This window comes from Microcaecilia unicolor, chromosome 2, assembly GCF_901765095.1.
Source record: "Microcaecilia unicolor chromosome 2, aMicUni1.1, whole genome shotgun sequence".
Classification (NCBI taxonomy): Eukaryota; Metazoa; Chordata; class Amphibia; order Gymnophiona; family Siphonopidae; genus Microcaecilia; species Microcaecilia unicolor.
In genome coordinates this window covers 619362844-619382334 of record NC_044032.1, presented here as the reverse complement: position 1 = coordinate 619382334, position 19491 = coordinate 619362844, and the positions used below count along the sequence as shown (strand labels likewise).

General features: G+C 45.7%; 1 protein-coding gene across 1 annotated transcript in view; it reads left to right on the top strand.

Moving 5' to 3' along the window:
- The window catches only part of ARHGAP10 (Rho GTPase activating protein 10), a 503009-nt gene that overhangs the window by 424724 nt on the left and 58794 nt on the right, over positions 1-19491 (top strand). The window contains exon 20 of the mRNA XM_030191662.1: positions 15043-15202. Coding sequence (XP_030047522.1) covers positions 15043-15202 — 160 coding nt within the window. The remainder of the gene's footprint in view (positions 1-15042; positions 15203-19491) is intronic.

The following is a 19491-nucleotide window of genomic DNA, read 5'->3' as shown; positions in this document are numbered from 1 at the left end:
TCCTCGGCATACTCCCTTCAATCACAAAGTAAAGTCTCACTATCCATACATCATAGACATTTACGAGACACAACTGAAGAACCAGATTTTCGGGGTCTGGCACACGCTTGGAGTACTGAATTGGAAAGATCAGTGGCCCCCCAACTATTTCGAGAGTACATTGTGTCAATACACAAACTGTCCAAGATGACCTCATATACTGAAATGGAATACAAATTTGCCATGAGATCCCACATTCCACCCCGCAGAGCATTTCATATGGGGATCTCACCTGATGGCGCTTGCCCCAAATGCCATACGGAAGGAGCGCGACTGGGACACATGTTCTGGGGATGGCCTGCTACCCAGAAATTTTGGAAGATGGTAACTCAAGTCAATTCACTGCTGTGGGGCGCGACCTGGAAGAGGGATCCACTAATGCTGTTTGGACACTTCACTTTGTTAAGACCTATCCCGACTGGATTCAGGGGATTTATACGCAGAGCAGTGATGATAGCTAAAAAAAACTGATCCTCCTGGAATGGATTACAAATAAGCCACCCTCAGTCCAGCAGTGGCGTAGCTATATGATGGAGTATATGAGATTCGAGTACAGAGTGGCGGTTAACCAGCAAGACTAGAGATTTAAGGAAAAGGAATTCTATCGCATATGGACCCCGTTTTGGCAGTCTATACCTCCTGGAGGTAGAGACCGTATTCTTAACATGTAACTGATTTCCACAACCAGACCATCCACCCACAGATACTGAGAAGAGAGAGGGGGGGGGGAGGGGGAGGGGCTAAAAGGGGGGGAAGAAATAGACAAAAAAGGAAATATAGATGTAGGCAAGGGAAGGAGGAATAAGGGAGTTTGAAGTTGTAGGAATGGTTTAAAGATAGACTTAGAATGTTTAACTAGGTCTAAGCTTTGTTACTTTACATTAGACCACATAGTCTGAAGTAGTTAATTACATAGTAGATGATGACGGCAGAAAAAGACCCATCCAGTCTGCCCAACAAGACAACTCATGTGTGCTACTTTTGTGTATACCCTACTTTGATTTGTACCTAGATGAGTAGAGAGAGCTCTGAGACATGATAGAGACATCAAATGTACATTAGTAAACCTATAAGTGTAAACTCACAATTTGTAAACTGATGCCTTCCTCTGTTTGAATGTTCACTTGCCTAATAAACAAAATATTAAAATAAAAATTAAATGTATTACTTTGTAGCTTCATTGAATGTCCCCTAGTCCTAGTATTTTTGGAAAGAGTAAACAGACGCTTCACGTCTACCCTTTCCAAACCACTCATTATTTTATAGACCTCTATCATATCTCCCCTCAGCCGTCTTTTCTCCAAGCTGAAGAGCCCTAGCCGCTTTAGCCTTTCCTCATAGGGAAGTCGTCCCATCTCCTTTATCATTTTCGTCGCCCTGCTCTGCACCTTTTCTAATTCCACTATATCTTTTTTGAGATGCTGTGACCAGAATTAAGCACAATATTCGAGGTACGTTTGCACCATGGAGCGATACAAAGGCATTATAACACCCTCATTTTTGTTTTCCATTCCTTTCCTTTCCTGCTTAGGAACAGTTAATTCTGCAGAACTTTAAGTAAGTTGCTTTCGGAGCATCACCATTTTTCTTTATTTTTGATTACTATATCCAGTTCTGTTCACTCTGTTACACATGTCAGAAGAGATGGATGAGGCCCAGTGAATATTGCTTTAAGACTAGACTCAACTACCTTGCTCCTAGAGATGTTGTCATGTCATTAATTGCCACTCTATTAGTAGAGCCGTAGCCTTGCAAGAACTTTGTGCAGAAAACAGCTTTTTCTTAATTGCATAGGCTAAGATACTATGAGCGTACTGCAGTCGGCACATGCCCAGAATCCTTGCTGTAATTAAAGCAGAAGCCCATCTTGGTCAGGATGGCTTTTAGCTAGGAAGAATATTACTTGACGTGCTTGAGCTCCATCAATGATATTTTATCATATCGAGCAATTTCATCTCTCATGTTTACCATATAAAATTAGCGCACAGCCTATAGTACAATGGTTTTTTACCTGTTTCTAGAAGCATCCACTTCAGGCACAGGCAGCTCCTTGTGACTCTGGGCAAGTCACTTAACCCTCCATTGCCCCATGTAAGCCGCATTGAGCCTGCCATGAGTGGGAAAGCACGGGGTACAAATGTAACAAAAATAAAATAGATACTATTGGAGATTCTACATGGAATGTTGCTACTATTGGAGATTCTACATGGAATGTTGCTATTCCAGACTCACAGAAGAAGAAGCCTGCGTGGCCACATTGGTGGAATAGCAACATTCCATGTAGAATCTCAAATAGTAGCAACAGTGGAGGAGTGGCCTAGTGGTTAAGGTGGTGGACTTTAGTCCTGGGGAACTGGGTTTCATTCCCACTTCAGGCACAGGCAGCTCCTTGTGACTCTGGGCAAGTCACTTAACCCTCCATTGCCCCAGGTACAAATAAGTACCTGTATACAATATGTAAGCCGCATTGAGCCTGCCATGAGTGGGAAAGTGCGGGGTACAAATGTAGCAAAAAAAAAAATCCCCACCAGGTCTAGTTTTCAGCACGCCATACTGTTAACTTCATTAGTGTCTCTTCCACCGGGCATAAGGCCCTGAATTTTAAGCCTCCTGATGAAATGGAACGTAGGTTGATTTTTTTTTAATCCTTTTTTCCCCATAGGAATTCTTTTTAGGCTGTACTACCCTTTTATTGGACAAATCTAACAATAATCCACATACATAGTAACGTAGTAAATTATGTCACTGAGGAGCAATTGGCCTACCTTTTGGTGTAGATAAGCTGTCATGACTGTATCAGGTTCTTTTAAAAAGTTTTTCTGCAGAAATCCACTGACTGTACGCTTGATAGAGCTCAATACACATCTAAAAATTTAGTAAGTCATTAAGGAGCTCATTAATGTCATAAAGCAACATTTGGATAGATTTCTTCTCAAAACGTCCAGATCGGTAGTTTCAAAACCTGTTTTGCAGACGTTTATCTATGCATTTTGTCTGCAATGCATCCAAATCATGAAGGGGGGGAGGGGGGATCAGGGGCATTTTGAAGGTTGGATTAGGGCGGGCTTAACATTTGGACATTTACAGCCATAAGGGAACAAAACGAATACGGCTAGGGTGAAAACTTCAATGTTTTGGTCTAGACCTGTTTTTATAACAAGGCATAAAAAGGTGCCCTAAGTGACCAGATGACCACTGGAGGGAATCAGGGATGACCCCCTCCCTTTACTTCTGCAGTGATCACTGACCCCTTCCCACCCTCAAAAAATGTGAATAAAAATAGTACTCACTAGCCTTTATGACAGCCTCAGATGCTACAGGTTCAGTAGAGCAGCATGCAGGTCCTAGGAATAGTGCAGTGGTGGGTGCAGTGCAGTATAGACAGGTGGACCAAGGTCCATCCTCCCCCTACCTGTTACACTTGTGGTAGAAACTATGAGATCTCCAAAGCTCACCAGAAACCCACTATACCCACATATAGATGCCCCTTTCACCCATAAGGGCTCTGTAATAATCTAAATAGCCAGTAATACTGTTGACTAAACATTAGGTCTTCTTAAATCAGTGCTTCTCAATTCTGCCTTGGAGGCACACCTAGCCAGTTGGATTTTCAGGAGGGCCTGCCTCACCTTGAGTATTGTGCGCTATATTAGAAAAGATAAAGAGAAGGGTGATCAACATGATAAAGTGGTAGAACAGCTCTCATTTGAGGAAAGGCTAAAGAAGATAGGACTGTTAAGCTTGGAATCGAGATGGTTGATGGAGCCTGCAAATAGGTGGGAAAATGTGGGATACAAATGTAACAAATAAATAAATACATGTAATAGAGATCCATACAATCCTAAGTGGAGTGGAATGGGTAAACATGAATCGATAGTTTACTCTTTCGAAAGGTATTCTTTTAAAAGGGGACATGCCATGAAATTGCAGCGTAGTACATTTAAAAGAAATAGGAAAACATATTTTTTTCTCTCATTAGATAGTTCGGCTCTGAAATGCATTGCCAGTTACTGCACTAAGGGCCCTGTTTACTAAGGTGCGTTAGTGTTTTTTAGCGTGCCTACACTTAGCATGCGCGCTAACCATGTAAGCACCTAAAGGGATATTGTAGGCACGTACATGTCTAACGCCCGTTAAAAACGTTAATGCGCCTATAACGCTGCTTAGTAAACTGGTCCCTAAAAGGTTAATAAATCACAATAAATAAATAAAAAGCAATTGGTGTCTGGATTTTTAAAAAGTTTGGACAAATTCCTGGAGGAAAAGTCGATAAATCATTAAGAAAGGTCACTGCTTATCCCTGGGGTTAAGTAACATGAACGTTATGTATTTGTTGGGATCCTGTCAGGTACTTGCGACCTGAACTGGCTACTATTGGAAACAGGACACTAAGCTTTTTGGATCTTTGGTCTAACCCCATATGGCAATCCTTAGGCACTTAGGATGCATTTTGGCAAAAGCCATGTTGAACTTTAAGGAAATATGGGATAAAGTTGTGGGAAGCGAATAGGATTAGATCAGTGAATATTACCTCAGGTAGGAGGAAATGGAAAGATTAGAAGGGTTCTTCTGCATTCAGTTTCTCTGCATATTTCAGTGTTTCTAGTTTAATTGGAAGGACATAATGCTTACAAAAAAATGATGCCAGAATCTACTTTACCTGGAGGCAGTCATAAAACGATGAATTGCTGTCTTGCCATTAAGCTAGGATGAATATCTCCTGCGGAAACTAAAGCAGCGAACCTGCCTTCAGTGCTGTTTTTATTTTTCCTGGCGGAATGACTGATTGAGATCTAATTGAATTCGCTGGATTCCTGTCCTGCTGTTGTCCTTAGAATTAAGCCAGTCAGGTATGAGATTGCAAGTATTGAAGTGGTGTTTTACAACAAACCTGTGCAGCTGTTGATATGAGGGGAATGGCAGAGTGCAACAGCCAGGCTGGGGAACAGTCATATAATTGCTTGAGCAGAGAATGGCGGAAGGTGCCGTGTGTTACTGAGTTTCTGTTGTTTTTAATGCTGTGTATTAACTGGGGACTCCTTTTACTAAGCGGCGGTAAGTCCAACGTGGGCTATAACAGAAGTACCGCCAGGCTACCGCAGCAGCCCGGTGGTACTTCCCAGCCCTACCGCTCCGTCATTTCCGGCGCTACAAAATTTTTTAAAAAAAATTTTTGTAGCGCCGGACTGTACCCAGCGGTAATCCGGTTACTGCCAGGTTAGCGCGGGAGCTCTTACCGCCATCCCCCGAGACGGCTGTGCGGCAAGTGCTTTACTTGCCACCCATCCATTTCCTGCAAGAAAGCAAGACTTTCCCCTTTTACCGGCTGCGGTAAAAGGGGGCCTCGGCACACGTGTAAAACACTCGCCGACACCAGCTCCTACCCCCTTTTGCCGCAGCTTGGTAAAAGGGGCCCTCGATTAAAAAGTAAGCAGAGTGGTCACCGTATCTCAAAAAAGATATAGTGGAATTAGAAAAGGTTCAGAGAAGGGCGATGAAAATGATAAAGGAGATGGGACGACTTCCCTATGGGGAAAAGCTGAAGCGGCTAGGGCTCTTCAGCTTGGAGAAAAGGCGGCTGAGGGGAGATATGATAGAGGTCTATAAAATAATGAGTGGAGTGGAACGGGTAGACGTGAAGCATCTGTTTACGCTTTCCAAAAGTACTAGTACTTAAGGGCATGTGATGAAGCTACAAAGTAGTAAATGTAAAATGAATCAGAGAAAATTTTCACTCAACGTGTAATTAAACTCTGGAATTCATTGCTAGAGAATGTGGTAAAGGTGGTTAGCTTAGCGGAGTTTAAAAAAGCTCTGGCCAGCTTCCTAAAGAAAAAGTCCGTAGACCATTATTAAATTGACTTGGAGAAAATCTACTGCTATTTCTGGGATAAGCAGCATAAAATGTATTAAACTTTTTCAGGATCTTGCGAGGTATCTGTGACCTGGATTGGCTACTGTTGGAAACAGGATGCTGGGCTTGATGGACCTTTGGTCTGTCCCAGTGTGGCAATACTTATGTACTTATGCCCATTATACTAAGGGCGTCACAGCATTTATGGCCAGCTGATTTCTACCAGTAGCTAAAAATGCTACCACAACTTAGCAAAAGATCCCCTAGATTCTCTCTTTACTTGCAGTGTTTATGTGGAGGAGGGGAGCCTCACTAGGGGCCCTGTTTACTAAGGTGCGCTAGCGTTTGTAGCACACGCTAAAACTTATCATAAGTACTACTACTACTACTTATCATTTCTAAAGCACTACTAGACGTACGCAGCGCTGTACACTTGAACATGAAGAGACAGTCCCTGCTCGACAGAGCTTACAATCTAATTAGGACAGACAAATAGGGCAAACAAGAGATAAGGGAATATTAAAGTGAGGATGATAAAATAAGGGTTCTGAACAAGTGAATAAGGGTTAGGAGTTAAAAGCAGCATCAAAAAGGTGGGCTTTTAGCTTAGATTTGAAGACGGCCAGAGATGGAGCTTGATGTACCGGCTCAGGAAGTCTATTCCAGGCATATGGTGCAGCAAGGTAAAAGGAACGGAGTCTGGAGTTAGCGGTGGAGGAAAAGAGTGCAGGTAAGAGAGATTTACCCAGTGAACGGAGTTCCCGGGGAGGAGTGTAGGGCAGTGGCATTCCTGGGGGGGGGGCTGGCACCCGGGGCGGATCGCCGATGCGCCCCGTCCCCCCCCGGGTGCAGCGCCCCCCCCCCCCCCCCGGCGAAAGGACACCCCCATGAAGGACCCCCCCCCCCCGCCGGGTGCACGCCGGGGGGGGGGGGGGGGGGTGTGTGCCGCGCGTGCCTGTCCTCCGTTGTTCCATGCTTCTTCTCTGCCCTGGAACAGGAAGTAACCTGTTTCGGGGCAGAGAAGAAGTATGGAACAACGGAGGACAGGCGCGTGCGGCACCCCCCCCCGACGGCGTGCACCTGGAGCAGACCGCACCCACCGTCTCCCCCTAAGAACGCCACTGGTGTAGGGAGAGATGAGAGTGGAGAGGTACTGAGGAGCTGCAGAGTGAATGCATTTATAGGAATGTACTTATAAGTACGTAAGTATTGCCATATTTATGCACACTAACGCTAGAGACACCCATGGGAATATATGGGTGTCTCTAGCGTTAATGTGCACTAATTTATAGCGTGCACTAAAAATGCTAGCGTGCCTACAGCACAGCTTAGTAAACAAGGCCCTAGGTCTTTAGGGCAATCCTGAGTGCTGGTGAGAATACCTTCGTCTGATCTCCACAGTATGTTTTTTTAAATTGGTGCATAATTATGTGTATCGACATCTTTTTTTTTTAAGGGTGCTATAGATAGTTATGACCTGAGTATGAGTTATGAGAAAATGTCATTTATCTTCAAAAATATAAAGCATTTCATTGTACTCTCTAAATACAAGGCAATATAGCTAAAACAGGAAGGAAACCAATAAATGCTAAATTAGTGAGTAACAAGTGCTGAACAGTTCCAGAACAAGCAGCAGTAGAAAGATAAGGGATAAAACAAACAATAGAAGGTCAGTCTGATGAAGTAGAACTAGCACAGAGCGGGAGGCTGGGAAAGCATTCAAGTTTACAGGCCAAGTCTACCACAGGTTAAATTAGGCATTCGAGTGATTCACTGGTTAGTGCAGCAGACTTTGATCCTGTGGTTCAATTCCCACTGCAGCTCCTTGTGACTCTGGGCAAGTCACTTAACCCTCCATTGCCCCTGGTACAAAATAAGTACCTGAGCATACATAAACCGCTTTGAATGTAGTTGCAAAAACCTCAGAAAGGCAGTATATCAAGTCAAATTTCTCTTTCCCTATTTGAGATAATACATGGAATGTTGCTACTATTGGAGATTCCAGATGGAATGTTGCTACTATTTGAGATTCTACATGGAATGTTGCTATTCCACTAGCAACATTCCATGTAGAAGCCTGCCCTTGCAGCCGCGCAGGCTTCTGTTTCTGTGAGTCTGACGTCTGGCACCTACAGATGTAAGGCAAAGTCATACAGTTTTTAGTAAAGGCATCCATACTGCAAGATTCCAGGTACCCTACAGTAAGAAGGCAACCTATCCAGGTATGCTTGAAAATTATTTATTAATATATTAAGCAAATAGCATACAAAATATTTCTATGTAAAAGCACAGTCATCATGTTCATATCTCTCTCTCTCTCTCTTTCTCTCATACAAGCAAGATACCTCCTTCGTAAAGCCACATTGGATCCCAAGATGAGAGGCTTCATTTTCTTATAATCTCCCATCTATTCCTTCCAGAGTGGAGGAATAGCCTAACACGATCATACCTAAACCTACATTACCCAAACTGTAAAGGGCTAAAATACAAAACAACTCACGCATCTAGCTTCTCCTACATAAGCGCACAACTATGGAATGGGCCCGTTTGTAGTGAAAACAATACATGACCACCTAAACTTCAAGAAATCATTGAAAACCCACCTCTTCAAAAAAGCTTATCCCACCGATCCAACACCCAGCAACACAACATAATCAAAGATCGTACTGGACAATTTTCTTCCTCTTCCCCCTCGACCCTATGATGCCTGATATACTTCTACTTCATGTGACCACAACACAGTCTCGTATTTGTTACCAACCGTAATGACAAACGCCTTTACGATACTTTGTAAACCACTTTGAGCCTGCAAATAGGTGGGAAAATGTGGGGTATAAATGTAACAAATAAATAAATAGCAGTTAGTGCAGTGGCTTGACAACCAGGGGTACTGGGTTCAATTCCCACTTCAGTTCCCTGTGACCCTGGGTAAGTTACTTTATCCTCCATTGCCCCAGGTGCAAAATAAGTACCTGTATATAACATGCAAACTACTGTATTTTTCAGACTATAAGACGCAGCGGACCATAAGACGCACCTAGGTTTTCCTCCCAAATTTGGAGGGAAAAAAAAAAGTGCATCTTATAGTCCGAAAAATAGTTCCAGGCACCCTCCCTCCTTTACAGGCACAGACTCCCTCCGTTACAGGCATCTCCCTCCGTTGGAATTTTAAAACTCATCCTCACCTCGTCGGTGTGACTCGCGGTAGCAGCAGTGCTTCAGCGTGCACGTCGCTCTTCACTCAGCCAGCCTTCTCTCTCTCAGCTCTGTGGTCCCGCCCACAAGGGCGGGACCAGAGGGTTGAGAGAGAGAAGGCTGAGTGAAGAGCAACGTGCACGCTGAAGCGCTGCTGCTACCGCGAGTCACACACACCGACGAGGTGAGGAGTTTTAAAATTCCAACGGAGGGAGAGAGGGGTGCTGGGCAGACTTATACTAGTGCTGGGCAGACTTATACGGTCTGTGCCGGGGCTGGTGGTTGGGAGGCGGGGATAGTGCTGGGCAGACTTATACGGTCTGTGCCAGAGCCGGTGGTGGGAGGCAGGGATAGTGCTGGGCAGACTTATACGGTCTGTTCCAGAGCTGGTGGTTGGGAGGCGGGGATAGGGCTGGCCAGACTTATACGGTCTGTGCACTGAAGAGGATAGTACAAATAAAAAAGTAGCACATATGAATTTATCTTCTTGGGCAGACTGTATGGACCGTGCAGGTCTTTTTCTGCCGTCATCTACTATGTTTACTATGTAACGGAGGGAGGGAGGGAGCCTGTAACGGAGGGAGGTGCCTGTAACGGGGAGGGAGTCTACATTCGGACTATAAGACGCACCCCCCATTTTCCTCCCAAATTTGGGAGGAAAAAAGTGTGTCTTATAGTCCGAAAAATACGGTACTTTGTAACCACAGAAAGGTGGTATTTCAAATTCCATCCCCTTCTCTCAATCAGTCTTTCCCTTACCCATCCCCCCATACAAACAGACTTGAATCTTCAGGTAATACCTGCTGTCCCGTATCCTGTAACTTTCTCTGTTGTTTTTAGATGTGCTTTTGGGTGCGGGGTGGGGGGGGGGGGGATGTTGGGAGCAGTGGGAAGGCGAAAAATGAAGGGGCTGATCACTGTTATGCTGAAGTAGCTGCTGTCTAGGTTTCAGGGATGTTGTTTTTTTTTTTTTCTTCTTAGCCAAGGAAGCTGACTCAGATGAAGAGGAGTGATTAGGTTCTGATTAATATCTGTTGCTGAAGCAATCTCTAGCTTCAAATAAAGGGTGGTTTCAAAACAACTATTGTGATTATAGATCACACAGCACATGTTAGCTGGCTTTAAATGGGACATTTCCTCCCCTAAAAAATTTTTTTAACTGATATGGGGAGGTTTACTTGTCACGTTTGTTTAAAAGAGAGTTTACAGGACCTGTTGTGTATTAGAACCCTAGGTGAATGTAGAAATGAAGCATGGCTGTTCCTGTACAGGAGGAGGAGGAGGAGGAGGCTTGTGGTGTGTTTATTTGAAATTTTACTGTAGCGGGGAAGGTGCCAAAGTGACAGCCTTAGAAACTGACAAGAAAGCCATTCCTTCTGTCCCTGGCACAGTAAATCATAAGTACATAAGTAATGCCACACTGGGAAAAGACCAAGGGTCCATCGAGCCCAGCATCCTGTCCACGACAGTGGCCAATCCAGGCCAAGGGCACCTGGCGAGCTTCCCAAACGTACAAACATTCTATACATGTTATTCCTGGAATTGTGGGTTTTTCCCAAGTCCATTTAGTAGTGGTTTATGGACTTGTCCTTTAGGAAACCGTCTAACCCCTTTTTAAACTCTGCTAAGCTAACCGCCTTCACCACGTTCTCCGGCAACGAATTCCAGAGTTTAATTAGCGATCGTCACTATCTTCTGAGCAAGGGTCTCTGGCATAAAACTTCAACGTGATTGCCAGCCTGGTTGTTGGAATACACTTTCACTTCCCACAGTCTCTTCTGTTCCAGGGCTTCTCCCCCCCCCCCCCCCCCCCCCAGCTCTTTATCATGCCTTCACCCCCATTTTCCTCACTTGCTATCCCCACACATTCTTCCTTCAGTCCACATATTTCTCCAGTCCGATTCTAGTTAGTACGACTCCCCACCTGTCATCCTGTACCATCCTGTTTCCACCGTCTTCCCCTCCAAGTCCACCTGTCCCCCGGTTTGTTAATCGCCCCTCAGCTTTTCCACAGCCATTGCTACCCCTGCCAAATCTAGAAAATTTGTTTTGTTTTCTACTGGCTTTAAGTGAATTTGAGCCCTGTGCTGCTCTCATACAATTTCATGGGAATAATGCGAGAATCAGGATAATATGGGGCTGAGACTCACCGAGAGCCACATGGTGCCAGAAGAAAACAGTGGTGTAACTATGGGGGGGGGGGGGGGGGGCACGGGGGCCTGGCCCCCCATATTAGCTCTGGGGTCCCCAGTTTGGCTGGAGGGCGGTTCCCAGCTGAAGTGTTTGTCCCTCGCTGGTCTTGCCATATTGTCTACCCTGCTCTTCTCAGTTGTGCCGTTCACACGTGTTTTAGTGAAACTGAGCGTGCACGGCACGACTGAGAACAGGGCAGGGCAGGCAATGTGAGACCAGTGCGTGACAAACACTTCAGCTGGCGGGGGCTGGGGAGCCCCACCAGCCAAGATACCTTTGTGTGGCGGTGGGTAGGCGGGCCGAAATGTGTTTCTCCCCTCCCCCCCCCCTCCCCCACACACACACACACAATTTGGGTTCTGGCCCCCTCTCCCGTCGAGGTCTGGCTTTGCCCCTGGAAGAAAACAAAAATAATTTTCAGAGGTGAAGCTGGCAGTGAGTCTGCAGCGCAGGTGAGGGGAGGGTGAGTATTAGAGTGAAGAGTTGGGGAGCTGATACCACTGTAACTCGCACAGTTCACTGCAGCCGATATTATTATAGGTGCCTATTAAAGCTAGCCACCTCTGTATTGGTTGCTGGTAAGATACCATATTACAGTTTAAAGTTTTGTTTATATTATTCAAGTTGGTATGAAAAGAAAGGCCCAGATGCATGAACCGTACGTAAAAAAATCTAGAACGTTAAAGAAGTTACCGAATGTAAAAAAACAAAGAATGCACAAAGGATAGGGAATGCAAATGAGCTTTTCATTGCAGCTCACTTGCATTCACTAACCCTTCGGTAAAAACGTCCGTAATCAGCCCGTAAGGCATGCGCAGAGCAGCCAAGCGTTATGCTGGCTGCTCTGCGCATGTCCCAAAACGTCAAAACAAAACAAAAAAAACCCCAAAACACGTGTGTTTCGGGAGGGGGCAAAGGCGCTCGTCAGGAGCGTCCTTTATGAGCGTCCTTGCCCCCCCCCCCACCACCCGAGGTCGCCGCTGCTCCCCGCTTGCCAAAAATCCAAAGTTTAAGCTGCCCTGGCTCGCCCCTCCCTTTCTCTCTTCTCTTTCTTCCCAGTTCCGCCTCCCGCTATTCTCCGCCCTGTGCCCCGCCCCGCTACCCTCCCTGAAGTCGTCGCCGCCGTTCCCCCCCTCCACCGGTGCCCCCCTCCTTGTTACCGGGCTGTGTAGCGCATCTCACCTCTGGCACAGACCGAAGATCCATCAAGCCCACCTGTTTCCAACAGTGGCCAATCCAGGTCACAAGTACCTGGCAAGATCCCAGAACAGTAAAACAGATTGTATGCTGCTTATCCTAGAAATAAGCAGTGGATTTTCCCCATGTCCATCTCTTATGGACTTTTCTTTTAGGAAAGTATCCAAACCTTTTTTAAACCCTGCTAAGCAAACTGCTTTTACCACACTCTCTCTCACCACCAAGTTAAAGAAATTAATCAGTTTTGTCTGACAAGACCTACTTCTATTAAAATCGAGTGGCGGAGGAGGGCCAGGGGGGTAGAAAGTAGAGGGGGCCAGGGCTAAATCTGTGGGGGCCCATGCCCCCGTGGCCCCACCTAGCTATGCCCCTGATATCTACAATGAATATGCATGAACTTGATTTGCACACACTGCCTCCATTATATGCAAATCTCTTTCATGTATATTCAGTGTGGATATCCTGACTGACAAGGGGTAATCCAGGCTCGGACTTGGGAAACAGAGCCTTAGGAATCCTATGGCTTACAATTGCCTGCTTGTCGTATAACTCCTGCTTACTGTGTCTTTTTTAAAAGGAACGTTAATTATTGTCTTGTTAGGGCAAATTCTTCTCCACGGTTGAGATTCTTTAGGTTGTCTTGCAATCTGTCTGACAGGAAATATGGTGGGGGTTTTTTTGTTGTTGTTTGTTGTTTTATTTCTGTATATTTTTTTCTATTTATAAGACCTGTGCTGTGAGCAGTTACACTGTATTATACTTATAGAGCCTGATTCTTCATGATTTTTTCCTCCATAAGCACAGAAATAGGGTGTGTGGGAGGGGGAAGTTGTAGTGAATTGACCTGTCAGACATCTCTTCTAAGTAATTTGGAATCCTGCAGAAAGGGATGTGCAGGTGTAAGTCTCTGCAGGACAGAGCCAAAATCAGTTTCGGAGCAAGGGAGGTGGGGGTGGGGGGGAGGGAAGGGAAACTACTGTACAACATCTCCAAGTATTCAGTCATTTACATAGCTGGGACAAACCAAAACTCCATCAGGCCCAGTATCTTCTTTCCAACAGTGGCCAATTCAGGTCACAAGTACCTGCAAGATCCCAGAACAGTAAAACACATTTTATGCTGCTTATCCTAGAAATATAAAAAAGAAGTATGATGGCTAAGCTCTACCTTAATATAATTGTAGCATACATAAATAGACAAAAAGGAGAGCTAGTTGACACAACAGAATGAAGGGGCGTCTCATACAGTCACATAGACACTTGTGCGTGCCTGGCTTATATTGAGCCAATATATTCGTGACGAGATGTAATCATGGACTGCCCCCAACCACCTGTGATGCACGGAAATTGCGTTTTGTGAATTACCTTATATACAATTCTAAGTGAGTATATTTAAATATCTTATTGTGATCATCACTCTTTTTTAGTGTGATTTTTTCTTCTGTGCATTCACGGGGTTTAAAGTCTTCGATTGAAAAAACTTATAATACTGTTGTAGTCCAACAAAGCAATAAAAGGACAAGTATATATTAAACTTATCTCTTTATCTTTGGAAGCTGCGAGTTGCTGTGTTGCCTTCACTCAGGCGATTATTCTATCTCTCGCGCTTCACTTGTAGAACCTTGTAGAGGCTTGATCAGATCTCCTAAACAGTGCCCGCCCGACAGGAGCCTGTTTCGCTATTGTTAGCTTTGTCAAGGGCTATCGGCTTATGTTTTAACAAAGTTCGATATAGGCAGCCGATAAGCCGATAGCCCTTGACAAAGCTAACAATAGCGAAACAGGCTCCTGTCGGGCGGGCACTGTTTAGGAGATCTGATCAAGCCTCTACAAGGTTCTACAAGTGAAGCGCGAGAGATAGAATAATCGCCTGAGTGAAGGCAACACAGCAACTCGCAGCTTCCAAAGATAAAGAGATAAGTTTAATATATACTTGTCCTTTTATTGCTTTGTTGGACTACAACAGTATTATAAGTTTTTTCAATCGAAGACTTTAAACCCCGTGAATGCACAGAAGAAAAAATCACACTAAAAAAGAGTGATGATCACAATAAGATATTTAAATATACTCACTTAGAATTGTATATAAGGTAATTCACAAAACGCAATTTCCGTGCATCACAGGTGGTTGGGGGCAGTCCATGATTACATCTCGTCACGAATATATTGGCTCAATATAAGCCAGGCACGCACAAGTGTCTATGTGACTGTATGAGACGCCCCTTCATTCTGTTGTGTCAACTAGCTCTCCTTTTTGTCTATTTATGTATCCTAGAAATAAGCAGTGGATTTTCCCAAGTCCATCTTAATAATGGCTTGTGGACTTTTCTTTTAGGAAAATATACAATCTTTTTTTTAAACCTGCTAAGCTAACTACTTTTACCACATTCTCTGACAATGAATTCTAGAGTTTATTTAAACTTTGAGTGAAGAAATATTTTCTCTGATGTGTTTTAAATTTAATACTTAGTAGCTTCATTGCATGTCCTCTTGTCCTAGTATTTTTGGAAAGCCTTCATTTGTTTTTTCCCATTGTGAACGTGTGTTATATCTTTCCTTATCTAGTCAGCAATCACAGCTTCCGCAAAGAGGACACGCCTATGGGCAGCATGGATTCCTTGTCATCACAATCTCCCACTCCAATGACTTCTACCAGCCCACCGGGGCAAGACGGAAATGACGTCGCGACAAACAGCGGGGACCTCCTTGACTGGACATTATCTAAGTAAGTGACATGATTTCCTAGCTGTGATATATTTGTTTCCATCAGAGTTGGGTAGACATGCAGTAGGAGATCTTCGAGGGTTAGAATTTATTTTAATAAAAATTAATAAAAAGAGAGCACTGTGTTCATATGATTTTGGGTTTATTAATCCTTCTTGCTCCCTATCTTGTCTACTTCTCTCCAAAATATATTCACTTGTAGGCTCAGCCTTGTAAAACCCAGTTGTTTGGGCAAGGTTTGTTTTTTTTTTTTAAATGAATTCTGTGCGATTGTTGTGTTTTAAGCTTTGTTATATTTGATTATTTGTGTTAAAGTGTTTCGTATCTGATTTCTTACTAGGGGGAGAGGGTGACCTTGGAGGTCAGACATAAAAATAATTTCTATTAGCTGTCTAGTGCAGTAAGTAGGAAGAAAATTTAAAATAGCAGTGTACCAGTATATCAGGCAATATAAAGGATCCTGGTGAATAGGGCTAGGCAAAGCTCAAGTCCTAAGTAGGAGTGAAATTAAGAGAAAACCAAAAATGATGCAAGTAGATACCATGGGTATGTCTACATCAGTGGCGTAGCTACGTGGGGCCTGAGGGGGCCTGGGCCCCCATAGATTTAGCTCTGGCCCCCCTGCAGACGATCCCCTTGAACCCCCCTCCCGCCACCAACCCTCCCCCGCCGTCGCTGCCCGCCCCCGCCCCGTGCAGGACGTAAGGCATCAGAACCAGCTGATCACAGCAGGAACTTCGTTGAACTAAGGCGCTACTCCGACGCTGAACTGAAGAAGACTCTCTTCGGCTGCAGCAAATGAGGTATCTGAGGTATCTGATGCGGCGGGGCGGCGACGGCGGGTGAGGGTTGGTGGCAGGAGGGGGATTCAAGGTGGTCATCGGCAGGCGGGTCCAATGCGGCAGCGGCTGGGGGGGCGGCTAAACAGTGCCCCCCTACCTCGGGCTCTGGCCCCCCCTCCCAGCGAGGTCTGGCTATGTCCCTCGTCTACATTACAAAAAAATTATATATATATATATAGGGTAGCAAAGGCATAGCCAGACCTTTTTTGGGGAGGGTGGGGGCCTGAGCCCAAAGTGGAGGGGGCACATTTTGCCCCTCCTCCCTGCCGTTCTCGATCCCCGCCACAGCCCCACACACCTGGGCTGGCAGGGATCCCCAAGATCCGCCAGCAGAAGCCTTCCTGTTGTGATACTCGGCGCCGCCCTGCCTGCCCCAGTGTGCATGCTCGGTTTTAGTGAAATTGAGCTCAATTTCATTAAAACCAAGCATACGCGCAAGGGAGGGGAAACCAGGGTAGGCAGCACAGCAGCGAATATCACTGCAGGAAATCTTCTGCTGGCAGGGCTGGGGACCCCCCGCCAGCTGGACTAGCATACTTTGGGGCCAGAACCCAAATTGGGGGGGGGGGGGTACAGAATACACCTAGCAGCCATGCCTGCGCCTAATTCTAAACGTGTCCATTTACGCCAAGTGTAAATACCAACACATAAGTTAGGTGTGGAGCAGATGTATTCTATAACCCTATGCATAGATTTTTGGAACACCCACAGTCCCGCCCATTCCACATCTATGGCCACACCCTCTTTTACGCTGAATCCCTTATGGGCTCTGACAGCCTCTCCTTTTCCCCCAGATTCCTTTGGAGGAAAGGTGACACAGATTTTTTGTTTTACGGCCCTTTTATACTCCCCTCCAAAACTCTATGGGGGGGGATTCTTTTTGCACAATGACTGACAGGGAGGTTTGGCCTGTAGTGCAAAGTCACTATGCTCATATCAGCCCTTTCCTGAAGTCACTTCACTGGCTCCCTATCCGTTTCCGTATACAATTCAAGCTCAGTGACCTATAAGTGCATTCACTCTGCAGCCCTTCACTACCTCTCCACCCTCATCTCTCCCTACACTCCTTCCCAGGAACTCCGTTCACTAGGTAAATCTCCCCTAACTGCACCCTTCTCCTCCACTGCTAACTCCAGACTCCGTTCCTTTTATCTTGCCGCACCTTATGCCTGGAATAGACTTCCTGAGCCCCTACATCAAGCTCCATCTCTGGCCGCCTTGAATTCCGGGCTAAAGGCCCACCTGTTTGATGTTGCTTTTGACTCCTAACTTTTCACTTGTTCATAACCTTTATCTTGTCTTCCTCTCTTCAATAGTCCCTTATCCCTATGTGTCCTATCTGTTGGTCCTACCCTTATCCCTTATTTGTCCTGTCTGTCTGTCCTGAATTAGATTGTAAGCTCTCTTGAGCAGGGACTGTCTCTTCTTCATGTTCAATTGTGAAGCGCTGCGTACGACTGGTAGCGCTATAGAAATGATTTGTAGTAGTAGTGCTTCATCCCGTAGATAGGGTAGGTGAGAAGCAAATGTTTCTTTTTATGGACATAGAGGGCAAATTTTGGTGATCCTGCTGCAGGCTTTTTTTTTTTTGTAAATCGCTTTCATGGCCTTTGGAAAAAGGGATGTATAAATCTATTCAATAATTAAAGTAGCCGTCAAATGTTGGCAGCTATCCCATGAAAATGCACCTAACTTCTTCCCCAAATGAACATATGAACTGCAGAAGATTTGTGCCAAGAACGATAACGTTACTGGGCAAGTTCTCTTTTTAAAGACAGAACCCGTATATGGCGAGGCCGCTTTAAAGAGTTAAGTAGGTTTGTTTGGCAGATATAAAAATACAATTTTCCCGAGGCTGTATTAGTTAGTTCTCTGGCAGCCAGACAAATTTCCTCTCCCATTGCAATACACTGTGGTTTCCAATCAAAATACTTCCACACTTCAAACATAAGGAATTTTTTTACATTGTGGCCATAAATCAAAGAACAAGTCAATTCCTTGATTTGCTTTTCATGAAAGATTCAAATGCCATGAAAAATGTTTCACCCTTGAGGAATAGAGGGTGAGTTAGCATGGAACATTATTTTTTTTTTTTTACTGCTGTCATTTGCTGTGCTTCGACTGCTCTTTTCCAACACATTTATCTGGTTCAGGTTCTCCAGTGTTTCAAATAATCACAGAGCGCTGTAACTTAGATACTAGGGCCAAGGCCTGATATGGAAAGTGAGTATGTCTTCTGCCTGAAACTGTAAAGCATAAGAGCACAAATTAAGTAAAAATGCAACTTGCATAGTGTGTAAAAAAGGGGTTGCCAAACCTTTTTGGTTCACGGCACCCTTAGTGTCTGAGCAATTTTTCACAGCATTCCCCCCCCCCCCCCCCCCCGGCCATATGGGTCTCTGACTACATGGGTCTCTGCACCCCCTCATGGCCACATGGGTCTCCCTTTCCCTTCAGCCCCCCCCCCCCCCCGCTTCCCAGAAAGTCCAGCACACCATTCCCTGCAGCCCCTCTCCTCCCATAAATCCAGCACACCTCTGCCTTCCCCAAATCCAGCATCGCTAGCTACCTTCCTTCCTGCAGGTCCAGGGTCAGTGCCACTTTGTTCTCCTTCCCCCGCCGCCACTGCAGTGCTTGCGTTTTCGGGCCGTCCACGATTCACACAGGTAGGCAGGCACTCTGGGGCCTTCCCAGTCTGTCGTGTCCGACCCTCTCAGATGTAACTTCTGTTGTGAGGGCTGGACGCGGCAGAGGGAAGTCCCCACAGTGCCTGTATGAATCACAGATGGCCCAAAAATGTAAGCTTCAAGCACTGCAGCGGTGGCGAGGGAAGAAGCAGGAAGCGGCAGATTCCAGACCTGCGGGAGGGGAAAGTAGAAAGCGATGCTGGATTGTGGGCGGCGGAAGGGAGGTCAAGATGAGCCGCGACACCCCTGAGAGTTCGCTGCGGTGCACCAGGGGGCCGCAGCGCTCAGTTTAGGAAACTCTGGTCTAAAATAAATTTATTCTGCATAATATAAAGGTGCCCTTCATTGCAGGGGCGTATCTGAAAGTCGGCGGTAGCGGGGGCCGAAGCCAGAGTGAGGGGGCACATTATAGCCCCCCCCCCCCCAGCCACCGCTGCCGCCATTTCCGACCCCCCCCCCCCGCCGCCGTGGGTACCTTTGCTGGTGGGGGACCCCAACCCCCACCAGCCGAGGTCCGCTTCCTCCTGCCACTGCAAGGTTTTTTAAGTTCATCGGGATTCGTCCTCCGTCACTCTGTGCTCCTGTTCAAAGAAGCTGCTAGCTGAATGCAGTTTCGGACTGAGTCTGACGTCGCTGCTGCACGTTGTACGTGCAGCACGTCAGACTCATGTACAACGTGCAGCAGCGACGTCAGACTCAGTCCGAATTAAACTGCATTCAGCTTGCTGCTTCTTTGAACAGCAGCACAGAGTGACGGAGGA